General features: G+C 40.3%; 1 protein-coding gene across 9 annotated transcripts in view; it reads left to right on the top strand.

Annotated features, from left to right (window-relative positions):
• The window catches only part of PEAK1 (pseudopodium enriched atypical kinase 1), a 295,845-nt gene that overhangs the window by 224,501 nt on the left and 57,533 nt on the right, over window positions 1–13,811 (top strand). For all 9 annotated transcript variants that reach the window (XR_009562926.2, XM_060293968.2, XM_030874905.3 and 6 more), the window contains one exon: window positions 9,843–13,096. Coding sequence is in view for 8 of the 9 variants with exons in the window: in XM_060293968.2 (XP_060149951.1) it covers window positions 9,957–13,096 (3,140 nt within the window). In the remaining variant the exon portion in view is untranslated. The remainder of the gene's footprint in view (window positions 1–9,842; window positions 13,097–13,811) is intronic.

The raw sequence follows: 13,811 nt of genomic DNA, 5'->3' as shown, positions 1-13,811 counted from the left end.
ACTATTGGAAGCAGTGCTGCTGCTGCTGCTGAGTGGACTGCTTTTCAGGTACCACCATGCTTACATCTAAAGCAGCCTCCAGATGCCATGGGTAGCTAAACTCTACCATTTATGTGTACATGCGTTCATCCATTCTGGCTCTGCCATGTTAGCTACGTGATCTTGGGTATGTCTCAGTTTCTTCATCAGTAAGGTGAGGCTAATAATAGTATGTACATCATAGGGTTTTGTGAGAATTAACAGTTTTCATGGGTAAAGAGCTTTAAATGGTGCCTGGCATTTAGTAGTAAATGTTAGCTAAAATTATTATTATTCAGGAAGCACTTATTTAGTATCTAGTATATTCCAAGCAATCCAAAAGATATAGAGATCAAAAAGGCACAACCTGCCTTCTAGGAACTTACATAATACAACATGGTCTTATAATAAAGGTATTTAGGGAGTTAGGTAAAGCTTCATCACAGGTAAATTTTGAACTGGGTCTCGAAGGGTAAACAGGGTGTTGCCAAATGGAACAGCATTAGAGAATATACATTCCAAGCAGAGGGAATCGTTTGTGAACATATTAAAACTGTAAAAGACTATGGAGTGCTTGGCTGTCATTAGATAACATTTTAAATTGCTCTCTGATGTATGCCTTCTTAAGTAGGGGTCTGAGGTGGGTTCAGTGAACATTTTGGAACTTATAATCTTACAACTAGCTGTTACCTAGTTTATAATAATGATGATGATTATTATTATTTAACTGGTTCATCAAAGAGTTTGAACTTAAAGATGAGTTGGGACCTTAGCAGTGCCTCTTTACAGTGGAGCATCTGCTATTTCACAATTCTTATCCTGAGATGACTACCATGTGACAGGAACAATAAATTGTTAGAAAAAATTTGTGGTTAGAACAACTGGAAGTGGATGGGCTTCCTCCTTTCAACAGAGCTTTGGTTAAGTTTTCTAAATTAAGCAGGTTTTACCTTGGTTTCTTCTTTAGACAGAAACCTTAGGTCTTAAGATCTTACCTATTCTTGTCATAGCAAAGAGCTGTGATTTTTTTTTTTTTTTTTTTTGGTCAGATCTCAAATTAAGAAGGTTCCTTTTACTCATGGAATTTCCATTTGTGCACCAAATTAAAGCTGTGTTTTATCTCCTACAAAGCCTTTTCCTGCAGCTTTGCTTTCACTTCCTCTCCCCACCCTTTTAGTCACATACTGAAGGGTTTGGCAGCTGGTTGAGGTATCGGGTCAGCATTTTTCTCTGTGGAAGGAGGAAAGGTTAGAAACAGTGACATGGGGGTACTTGTCACATTTTCCTTTCCTTTTTTTATTTAAGTGACCTACTTCCTCCATTACAGAAGCCTAATGAGAACCTTGGCGTGTACATTTTACTTTAGTAGCCAGGAGATGAACTATAGTAATGTGCCGGATGACATATGGGCGATAGTTTCTCAGTGAAGAGTATCCTTAAAAGCCCACGTACAACAGCGAGGATGCTTGATTTTGCCTCTTTGGTGATGTGACAGATTTTATGAAGAGAGATAATGGACTCTGGGAGTCACAGGATTGGGGAAGGAGCTGAGCAGTCCATTCCCCATCCTCGCTTATTAACAGATTCTCCTTGGGTGCCTTTAGGAAATGCTCCATATATGGTGTTTAATATACCACCTACCCACTCTCACCTTCTTCACTGACTTGAAAATTGCAGCTAGCTTGAGGAGTCTATTCAAGATTGAAATCCTGTGTGGATTTGGTTGTTTTGTATCAAATCTGCTTGAAACTGTTAGACTAGAAGCAAACTAATTATGTCATTGTCCGTATAGCAATAGAGAGAGTAAAAAACAGTAATAGATTCTTAAAAAGCTGTCATGACTGGAAGTGAAATTAGGCTACTCTTGAATAGCTTCATCTATAGCCCGAAGGGCTTTGGTCTTGAAAACTGTCAAATATGAAGTCAGATTTTAGATCATGGAATCCTAGCTAGCTCCTCGGGGCAGCTTCAGCCATTAAACTCTCCCATCGACCATTTCATCTGTAGGATTTGCTTTGAGATTATAAGGAATGTGGAGGCAAATGAGTTTTTTCTTATCAAACATTCCATTTTGATGCTCCATAGCAGACCTCTTTTGGCAAATAAATAGAAGACACCAGGGTAGACTGTCAAAAATCCTTGCTTCAGTGCCTCAGGAGGCACATTTTTTATTTCTCAAGCATAACTTTGGTGGCTAGCGTTTCCTATTTTGGAGGTGTCAGTGTTGAGCAGGCAAAGCTGCTAGTTATTGATTGCCATTGAAGTCATTTTACAAAGGCAGTAAGGCCCAAGGATTGCTCTTTGGACAGAGCTACAACTGGTATAGCTTCTCTTTCTAAGAGCCTGTTATAAGTTAAAATAGTTTTGACAGTATCTTTAAGTGCACATCTTTGTCTCCAAACATAATTAATATTGAAAAATGAAACCCTCATAGTTAAGGCTTTGTGGCTGAGACAGCAGCCCCATCTGGTGCTTGCTAAAGCTGTTTGCTTGGTTCATCTCTTGGTTTTATAACAGCATGAATACAGATGTACACAGAACTTAGAATGTCAAATCCAAGGTCTCAGTTTTATTGATGGCTTTCTACTGCACACAGCACTGACATAAGCTAATTGTGTTCCCGGTGAATCTTATTTGTCTGTCCTGTTGGTAATGTGATAGCTGCTTATCAATTCAACAGCATCTCTTGACTGAATTAATTTACTTGCACTCAAAGTGGAGAATTATTTTTACTATTTATCTACCAGTCTTGGAAAAAGAAAATATACTGGACTACTTATAAAGAGAAAATTTAGTCCCTCTCTTATCATCAGTGGGTTTTAACTTGGTTAACAAGATATTAGGCCAGGACGCCGTATTCTTTGTCGTCAGTACCACATAGACAGGAATTTTTTTTTTTTTTTAAAGATTCTTGGTGACTGACAGGAACTTCCTCAAACTGTTAATAGAAGTTACTTCAGAATAACAGGATTATGCATGATTTCATTTTCTTTATGCTTTTCTGAGTTTTCACAGTGAGCGTATATAAGAAAAGAAAAAATATCTTATATAACAACAAAAAAAGTAATTTAAAAATAAAACATATTGTAGGTAGCTATAGCCTTGAGTTGCTGTTCTCAGTCTTTCTCATTCACTTATGTGGCCTATTCTGGGCTTCAGTTTCCCTTGTCCATAAAACAGAAGTATTGAACTAGGGGCCTGCTCAGTTTTAACATTCTAAGGTTTGTAATTATCTACTGCTTTTTTTTCTGTCTTTTCAGCCTCTCCCACTCCCGTGTCTTTTTCCAGTATTTGTAGTCAACATGATCTAGTTTCTGCCATCTTAAAATAAGGAAATCCTTTCTGGACCCCCTCCTCCATACTCCCAGCTCTTTCTTTCTTCCACCTCCCACTTAAACTTTTCCAAAAAGTTATCTAAAATTACTCTATCTCTTCCCTCTTCAACTCACTGCAGTCTGCTTTCCATCCCCACCACCTCACCAAAATACTCTGTGCTGAGATCACCAGTGAGCTCACATTGCCAAGTTCAGTGGGCACATTTAAGTCCTCATTCTCTGTTACCTCTCAGCAGCATTTGAAGTCTTCTGCTCCCCCCCCCAGCCCCTCCCCGCTACAATGAAATCTCATCCGGCTTCTATATCATCTCACACTTACGGCTGTTATTTTTGAGTTTTCTTTGGGGGTTATCCTCTTCTCCCGGGTTCACCCACCAAGGCTACCTCCCCAGCTCACTCTAATTTCTTTTTGGCCTAGAGATTCCTATACTAGTAGTTCCCAAACAGACAAGAACAGCAGAATTCCCTTCTGTGTTTCAAACTTCTAAATTCAGCTACTTGCTGTATAGTATGCAGGCTAACAAAATACGGACTCACAATCTTCCCTCCAAAAGTTACACATCCTCCAATATTGTCTGTCTCAATAAATGGCCCCACAAATCATTTGAATACATAAACCCAAAACCTCAAGATCCAAAATCCAGTGTTTCATTCATATACCTTTATCTGCCTTCCCTGAAGCTACATCCTAATCCAGATCCTTATCATATCTCATTTTGTCCACAACAGCCCTTTAAACAGTCTCCTGGCCTCCTGTACTGTTCTCCCCCCAGTGCATTCTCTGTAGAGCAACCAGAACTGCCTTTTATTTTTTTAAGTCACATTTATTGAGGTTTGATTTATATACAGTAAAACACCTTTTTTTTAACTGTCCAATTCTATGAGTTTTGACAAATGCATGCAGGCATATAACCACCACACAACATTTGGGTTGTTTCCAGTTTTTGCCTGTCAACCTTTGTGTACAGTGTTTAGTGTAAACACAATTTTTCATACCTAGGAATGTGATCGCTGGGTTACATGGAAAGTTTATGTTTAACTTCATAAGAAACTGCCAAACTGTTTTCTAAAGTGGCTGGACCATTAGCATTCCCACCAGCACTATGTGGGACTCTCATTTGCTCCACATCCTCCCTAGCCCCAGCTTTTGCTTTTGTTTTAATTTATTTTAATCATTCTGATAGATGTATGGTGGTACTCATTGTAGTTTTAATTTGTATTTCCGTACGACTAATGATATTCTGGTGTTTATATACAATCCATTAACCTTTGGTGGAATATCTGCTCAAATCTTTTGCCTATTTATTTTTATCGGATTTGTTTTGTTGAATTTTGAAAGTTCTTTGTATATTCTGGATACAAAGTTCTTTGTCAGATATGTATTTTGCAAAAAATTTCTCATCTGTGGCTTGTCTTTTCTTTCTCTTACCATCAGTACCTTTGTCAGAACAAAGGTTTTTTTTTTTTAATATATCAGTAAAGTTTATTTCTTTTATAAGAGGGAAGAAAAATACAGGAGGAAAAAAGTCAATAGCTGTGAATTGAATTCTTTTTTTTTTAACATCTTTATTGGAGTATAATTGCTTTACAATGGTGTGTTAGTTTCTGCTTTATAACAAAATGAATCAGTTATACATATACAAGAACAAAGGTTTTTAATTTTGATGAAGACCAAGTTATCTGTTTTTTCTTTTATGGCTCATGCTTTTGATGTTGTATCTAAGAACTCTCCCTATCCCAGGGTTGCAAAGATTTTCTTCTATGTTTTCTTCCAAAAGTTTTGTAGCTTTACATTTTGTACTTCAATCTGTGATCCCTTTTGAGTTCATTTTTGTGTATGGGGTGTGATGTATGGATCAAGGTTCATTTTTTTGCCTATGGATATCCAGTTTTTCTAGCACATTTGTTGAAGAGTATCCTTCTCACCTATATCAAAAATCAGTTAACTATATTTGTGAGGCTCTATTTCTGGTCTCTATTCTGTTCTATGTCTATTCTGATCTATATCTGGCATCAGCAACCTTTTTCTTTAAAGAACCAAATCATAAACATTTTAGGTTTTGCATGCCAAAGAGCAAAAACCAAGGTATTATATAGGTACTTGTATAACAAGAAAGAAAATAAATTGCCATGAATTTTTTGGACAAAATTCAAAATATAAAAATTGAGTATAGTTTTTTGTAACACAGCTCTACTTAATAAGAAGAATGGAATTCTTTTTTGGGGACAGGGATAGTTTGTGCTAAGATCACCAATGATTAATTTTGCTTAATTCGGGTTCAAAGTTAGTGCTTCCTGTCATCAAAATTGATTACAGGGCTTCCCTGATGGCGCAGTGGTTGAGAGTCAACCTGCCGATGCAGGGGATGCGGGTTCGTGCCCCAGTGCGGGAGGATCCCACATGCCGCGGAGTGGCTGGGCCCGTGAGCCATGGCTGCTGAGCCTGTGCGTCTGGAGCCTGTGCTCCGCAACGGGAGAGGCCACAACAGTGAGAGGCCCGCATACCGCAAAAAAAAAAAACAAAACAAAACTGATTACACATGTTCATCTATTGATGCATATCTGTAATGAAATTTCACATATTTTTATCTTTGAAAATGTCTTTTCGGGACTTTCCGGGTGGCTCAGTGGTTAAGAATCCACCTGAATGCAGGGGACACGGGTTCGATCCCTGGTCCAGGAAGATCCCACATGCCATGGAGCAACTAAGCCAGCGAGCCACAACTACTGAGCCCGTGCACCACAACTACTGAAGCCCACGTGCATAGAACCCGTGCTCCGCAACAAGAGAAGCCACTGCAATGAGAAGCCCGTGCACCGCAACAAAGAGTAGCCCCCACTCACCAAAACTAGAGAAAGCCCGCGCACAGCAGTGAAGACCCAACACAGCCAAAAATAAAAAAATTAATTTAAAAAGAAAATGTCTCTTCACACATGTGATTCATGTAGCAGTGGAAACGCTGCAATTTGTAGAGTGCTGAAAAGCACTGCAAAGTGATGAGAGTGCCACATATTTTGTCATAACTACTCAGCTCTCCATTGTAGCACAAAAGCCACCAGAGACAATATGCAAACAAATGAGCCTGGCTATGTTCCAATAAAGCTTTATTTATGGGCACTGAAATCTGAGTTTCATATAATTTTCACTTGTCACAAAATATTAAAAAAAAATTTTTTTTCAACCATTTAAAACACATCTTTAGCTTAGGGACATACGAAAACAGGCAACAGGCTAGATTTGGGCTATGGGTTGTAGTTTGCGTATCCCATTTCCCCCATCTATGTTTCTGTCCTTTTGCCAATACCACATTATCAGGATTACTGTAGCTAAAAAGTCTTGAAATCAGGTAATATGAGTCCTCCAACTTTGTTCTTTTTTGAAATTGTTTCTGGCTATTTTAGTTTCTTTGCCTTTCCATATACGTTTTAGAATCAGCTTGTTGATTTCTACAGAAAATCCTACTCGGATTTTGGTTAGAATTGCATTGAATCTGCAGAGCAGCTTGGGGAGAATTGACATCTTAACAACATGGAGAGAACTTGATATATTTCTCTATTTAGGTCTTTGATATCTTCAGTCTTTTATAATTTTCTGCATATAGATTTTAGATTTTGCACATGTTTTGTTAGACTTATACCTAAGTATTTCATGTTTTTTGGTCAGAGCTGTCTTCTTTAAATGCCGATTATATCATCTTGTTTCCCCTGTTTAAAACCCTTTGGCGGGTTCCTGCTGTTCTTAGGATAAACTCCATAATCTTTAAAAGCTTACAGAAGGCCCCACATGATCTGGACCCTGCTCTCTTTTTCAACCTAATTTTATGCCATTCTTCTCCTTGCTCAAAATGTTTCAGTCTCAGACTAGCAGGAAATGGTTTTATCAACTAAGGGATATAGCTTTTTGAATATCTGAAAGAGTAAATAAATATTTTCAAACAGACACTTGAAAAATATATTTTTACTTTATTGAAAAAAGCCATTCAGTGGTCTCCAGCAAAGAGTGAACTTAGATTTTGGCCAAGTCATTGGGCTCTCTGTGTGGAGTTCTTTGATCTTTGTCTGCACTTCATCCACTGAGGCAAAGTGCTCTATGAGTGTTGTTTACAAGGGGCGTAGCTCTGTATATATTAACTAAATAAAATGTTCTTTCCTTCCTTATAAATGTGCTGAAACTTGGGTAAAGGCTGCGTTTCTGACCAAACCAAGGATCCTGTCACTGTCATTGTACAGGAATGAAGTTAAACTTTTCAGCTATTAAAATAGTTCTTACATGTACATGCCTACTGCCAGCTTTATGATAATATCCAAAGTGGAAATGTAAGACTGTAGTGGTGTTCTGTGGGAAGGTCTATAGCTATGTGCCTAAGAGAGAAACGAGAGAGAGAGAGAGAGAGAACCACGAGATTATTTTTTAAAGATAAACCTCAAAACCAGCACATTTAATGAACCAGTGTTTATCCAGCTCCTTATGCTAGACATACAGAGATGAGTATGATATATCCCAGGCTTAAAGAAGCTCAAAAACTAGTGAGAAAACAGATAATTAAAAATGAAAGTGCTTGTTCATGGAGGTATGTCCAAGTGGCTTCAATGGTACCCAGGAGAAATGAGTGGCCCAGCGGCATTTAGAGTATGATAAGACTAGTTGATTTTTAATACATAAGGCTAGAAAGGAGGCAAGGACTATATCATGCAAACCTAAGGGGATTGTATTCCATCCTGTGACTCAGAGGTTCCATTACCTCAATGCACATAGAATTACCTGTAGTAAAAATCAGATTCCTGGACTCTTCCTTTAGAGATTGACTTGGGTGTTTCCCCAGGTGGTTCTTACCTATCTAGCAACCCCTATCTGACGTTTGGGAGCCAATGCATTAGGTAATATTGAACCACAGAATAGTTAAGCTAGGTAATAAGATGATCATATTAGCATTTTAGAAAGGAAAATCTGGTAGTAGTACGAAACCATGGAGTCAACCTGAGAATTCATTAAAATGCAAATTCTGATCCAGTAGGTCTGGGATTGGACCTAAGATACTACATTTCTTTTTTTTTCTTTTTTCTGTTTTTCAAATTTTTATTGGAGTATAGTTGATTTACAATGTTGTGTTAGTTTCAGGTGTACAGCAAAGTGATTCAGTTATACATATATTCATTCTTTTTCAGATTCTTTAAGGATCTTGAGGATAAACTGCAAGTCTAAGATAATACATTTCTAACAAGCTTCAAGATGAGGCTGATACTGCTCGTCTGAGAACCATAATTTGAGTATCAAGGGTAGAGAGGTTGGATTGGAAAGGGGTGAGACTACAGGCATGGAGATCAGTTAACAACCTATTGCAGGAATCTAGGCAAAAGATGGTGGACATCTGAACTACTAGCAGTATCTGGTAATGGAAAGGTGTTCCAGTGAAATGTAATAGATAAAATTGGCAAGACTAGGGACTTCCCTGGTGGTCCAGTGGGTAAGACGCTGTGCTCCCAATGCATGGGGCCCAGGTTTGATCCCTGGTCGGGGAACTAGATGCCGCAACTAAGAAGTCTGCATGCCGCAACTAAAAAAAGAGCCTACATGCCGCAACGAAGACCTGGCGCAGCCAAAATAAATAAATAAATATATATATATATTTTTTTTTGCGGTACGCAGGCCTCTCACTGTTGTGGCCTCTCCCATTGCGGAGCACAGGCTCTGGACGCGCAGGCTCAGCGGCCATGGCTCACGGGCCTAGCCGCTCCACGGCATGTGGGATCTTCCCGGACCGGGGCACGAACCCGTGTCCCCTGCATCGGCAGGCGGACTCTCAACCACTGCGCCACCAGAGAAGCCCTAAATAAATATTTTTACAAAATATAAAAAAATTGGCAAGACTAATTTACAAAAGGATTGAGGATGTGGCGTTAGAAGTGAGGGGAGGGGTGTCAAGAATGGTCTGAAGGTTGAAGCTTAGCTATGTAGGTGGATGATAGTGACAGTAACTGAACTAGGATAAAGACAGAGGAAGAAGGTGGCCTGGAGGGTAGAGGAGGGCTGGTTAGAGTACAAAAGTTCCTTAGAGTTGAGAAAAGAGGTGGACAGAAGATTAGTCCTGAATGCATTGTGTTTGAGGAGTCTATGAGATATCCAAATATAAAGGGTGGGCAGAAGAAGAGGAACCCACAATGGACCAAGAAGCTTCAGGTTGGAGGATAACAGAAAGAACGGTGTAGACATTTCTGGGAGGGGAAGCTCACAGTATCATTGTCACAGAGACATCAAATGAAATGTTATACTTGGTTCAATGAGAGTGCATAAAATTATGGTTAAAAAACTAACATTCCAAAACTGCTCATTAGCCAAAGAGAGTTCATAAAGTGCCCAAATTAGTTTATCTCTCAATCTTTTATTTTAAGGAAAAGTTGGAGCCAGTATTTTCAAATTATTCATCATGATAAGCCTCATAGTACCTTTTCCATTCAGATTTTCTTCTTCTCTCCCCCTTCCCCCAACAGATTGATCACACTTACAAGAGCTGCTATGAAACATAGGGGAGGTGAAAACTAACAGATGAAAGTTTTGCCATGCACTGAAAGGAAAGCGTTGTCTGTGAAGTTCTATTTTTAAAAATGTCTGCTTGTAATACCTTTACTGAACACGTTTGGAAACCTGGTGAATGCAAGAACTGCTTTAAACCTAAAAGCTTACATCAGCTCCCCCCAGACCCTGAGAAGGCACCCATCACCCATGGCAATAAAACTAATGCCAATCAGAGTAACAACCACCGAATCAGGAACACCGGAAATTTCCGGCCTCCTGTGGCTAAAAAACCCACTATAGCTGTGAAGCCCACTATGATGGTGGCAGATGGGCAAAGTATGTGTGGTGAGCTTAGTATCCAAGAACACTGTGAGAACAAACCTGTCATCATAGGATGGAACCGAAACAGGATGGCCTTGAATCAGAAACCACTTAATAATAATAATGAAGAGGACATTGAAGGATTTAGCCATGTTCCTAAGCCTTATGGGAATAATGATAGTGCAAAGAAGATATCAAATAACAATAGTGGACTAACTGAGGTGTTAAAGGAGATAGCAGGCTTGGATACCACCCCTCAAATAAAAGGAAATGAAACAAACTCCAGAGAAACATTCTTAGGAAGAATAAATGATTGCTATAAACGATCACTGGAAAGAAAGCTTCCACCAAGTTGCATGATGGGCGGAATAAAGGATACTCAGGGCAAGCATGTTATTCTGAGTGGGAGCACAGAAGTGATCAGTAATGAAGGGGGTCGATTCTGTTACCCAGAGTTTTCTAGTGGCGAAGAGAGTGAGGAAGATGTGCTTTTGAGTAACATGGAGGAGGAGCACGAGAGCTGGGATGAGAGTGATGAAGAACTGCTGGCCATGGAGATTCGCATGAGAGGGCAACCTCGCTTTGCCAACTTTAGGGCAAACACTTTGTCTCCTGTTCGATTCTTTGTGGACAAAAAATGGAATACTGTCCCCCTGCGAAATAAATCTCTGCAAAGAATCTGTGCTGTAGACTATGATGACAGTTATGATGAAATCCTGAATGGTTATGAAGAGAATTCTGTGGTCTCCTATGGACCAGGAAGCATTCAGAGCATAGTGTCGTCTGACTCCACATCCCCAGATTCCTCTTTAACAGAAGAATCACGTTCTGAGACGGCCAGTAGTTTATCCCAGAAGATTTGTAATGTGGGAATAGCTCCTGGTAACCCGGCAGATTCTAAGGACATGAAGGAAAGTGAGCCCAATTATGAAAGCCTCTCTGGTAATAATCAGGAGAAGGACTCAGCACAAGCATCCAAAAGCTCAGTAAAAGTTCCAGAGACACACAAAGCAGTCCTTGCTCTCCGATTGGAAGAGAAGGATGGCAAGATTGCCGTACAAACTGAGAAGCAAGAAAGTAAAGCCCCTACAGATATTACTGGGCAAGCAGTAACAATAAACCTCGTTCCTGTAGAAGAGCAAGCAAAGCCCTACCGAGTTGTGAATCTAGAACAGCCTTTGTGCAAGCCATATACTGTTGTGGATGTGTCAGCAGCCATGGCCAGTGAGCACCTCGAGGGCCCTATTAACAGTCCCAAGACGAAAAGCTCATCTTCTACTCCAAACTCTCCAGTGACATCACCCACACTGACATCAGGACAAATAAGTGCCCATTTCCAAAAATCCAGTGCAATCCGCTACCAGGAAGTATGGACTTCCAGTACCAGTCCACGACAAAAGATACCTAAGGTGGAATTAATTAGCGGTGGGACTGGACCAAATGTCCCTCCAAGGAAAAACTGTCACAAATCAGCACCTACTTCACCCACAGCTACAAACATTTCCTCCAAAACCATCCCTGTTAAGTCACCTAATTTGTCTGAAATAAAATTTAATAGTTATAACAATGCCGGTATGCCACCTTTTCCAATTATCATTCACGATGAGCCAACTTATGCTCGGAGTTCCAAAAATGCTATCAAAGTTCCCATTGTAATCAATCCAAATGCATATGACAATCTAGCCATTTACAAAAGTTTTCTCGGAACAAGTGGAGAACTTTCAGTGAAGGAAAAAACCACAAGTGTAATAAGCCATACTTATGAAGAGATAGAAACTGAAAGCAAAGTGTCTGATAACACCACTAGCAAAGCCACTGAATGTCCCCAAGCTAAAGGGTTTTTAAACAGCACAGAGCGTAAAAGGGGTTCAGTGGCTCAGAAGGTTCAGGAGTTTAACAGCTGTCTTAACAGAGGTCAGTCCTCACCACAGAGGAGCTACAGTTCCAGCCACAGCTCCCCAGCAAAGCTCCAGAGAACCACTCAAGAACCTGTGGCCCAAACAGAAAGCACTCAGGAGTCTTCCACAGTGAGCAGCAGCAGTGCCAGGGAGAAGGCAAGCACCGTGCTCTCTCAGATCGTGGCTTCGATCCAGCCCCCACAGTCTCCTCCAGAAATGCCCCAGTCTGGCCCTAAAGCTTGCAGTGTGGAAGAGCTTTATGCCATTCCTCCCGATGCCAGTGCTGCTAAGAGTACACCTAAGGGTACACCAGTCCGGCCCAAGTCTCTCTTCACATCCCAGCCCAGCGGTGAGGCTGAAGCACCTCAGACCATGGAAAGTCCTACCACCAAAGTACAGAAAGATCCACTCACAAAGCCAGTCACCACCCCTCCCTCCAAGTTAGTGACTAACCCCCAGAGTGAGCCGCCACCCCCCTTTCCCCCACCACGCTCGACTTCCTCCCCTTACCATGCAAGTAACCTTTTGCAGAGGCATTTCACCAACTGGACCAAGCCAACTAGCCCTACCAGGTCAACGGAAGCTGAATCAGTTTTGCACTCTGAAGGCAGCAGGCGGGCCGCTGATGCAAAACCTAAACGCTGGATATCATTTAAAAGTTTCTTCCGCCGTCGGAAAACAGATGAAGAGGATGACAAAGAGAAAGACCGAGAGAAAGGGAAACTGGTGGGCCTGGACGGCACAGTCATCCACATGCTGCCCCCTCCTCCAGTTCAGCGCCATCACTGGTTCACAGAGGCAAAAGGAGAGTCCAGCGAGAAGCCAGCCATCGTCTTCATGTACAGGTGTGACCCTGCCCAAGGCCAGCTCAGTGTGGATCAGGGCAAAGCCAGGGCAGAGCAGTCAGCAGTCACAGAGAAGGGTAGAGCAGAGGATGGGTTACTACAGGACTCAGAGAAGAAGAAAAGGAGTCATTCTTCTCCATCACAGATTCCTAAGAAAATTCTCAGGTATGTAAAATATACTGGCAGAATGTGGGAATTTTTTTAAACACATTTTCAGTTGCTAAGTTTTTTGCATCTTTAAGATTGTTTGAGAGCCATTTTTGTTTGTAAGTAGCACTCAGCGACCATCATCTATCTTTTCAACTGCATTTCAAGATTAGAATATTATTAAAGTGATCTTATTGCACTGAACAAGGTTTATGGCCCTGGATCTTTAGCTAAAGTAGCCTGCTGCATTCTGATAAATGCAGAGGGGCTTTAAAAGAAAAGCAAATCCATAATACTTTAAGAGCAATAAATAATTTGTTGCTTTGAACTGCTATGATAGTGTGAGGAAGAAACAGGATCAAATGAATAAATGGTGATACTGTTCTTTCCTTCACTATAAATGAAATCAAGCTCTTAAGCTTTTTTTTTTTTTTTTTGGCCTTCACCAAGGTGTTATCTCTATCTCCATTATTTTTTTTAAGGGAATATTTGTTTTTTTAATTTCTGTCTCTTTCTGTCCTTATTTCATATGTTGTGGAAAGGTGGGGGAAAGGGCAAGCAGTTTATATTTTTTTAACATGTAGGTGAAATAAGAGAAGTTGGTTACTGACATTGAGACCCAGTGATATAATTCTCAATCCAACTAGGCAAATTGTACACCCACACCAGTTCTCTAAGCATCAGTTTTCTTTAATACTTGAATAACTGTTTATTGATCACCTAGCCTGTATAA

This window comes from Globicephala melas, chromosome 2 (genome assembly GCF_963455315.2).
Source record: "Globicephala melas chromosome 2, mGloMel1.2, whole genome shotgun sequence".
In the NCBI taxonomy this organism is placed as follows: domain Eukaryota; kingdom Metazoa; phylum Chordata; class Mammalia; order Artiodactyla; family Delphinidae; genus Globicephala; species Globicephala melas.
The sequence above is the reverse complement of the archived record's forward strand: the minus strand, read 5'-3'. Positions and strand labels throughout refer to the sequence as shown.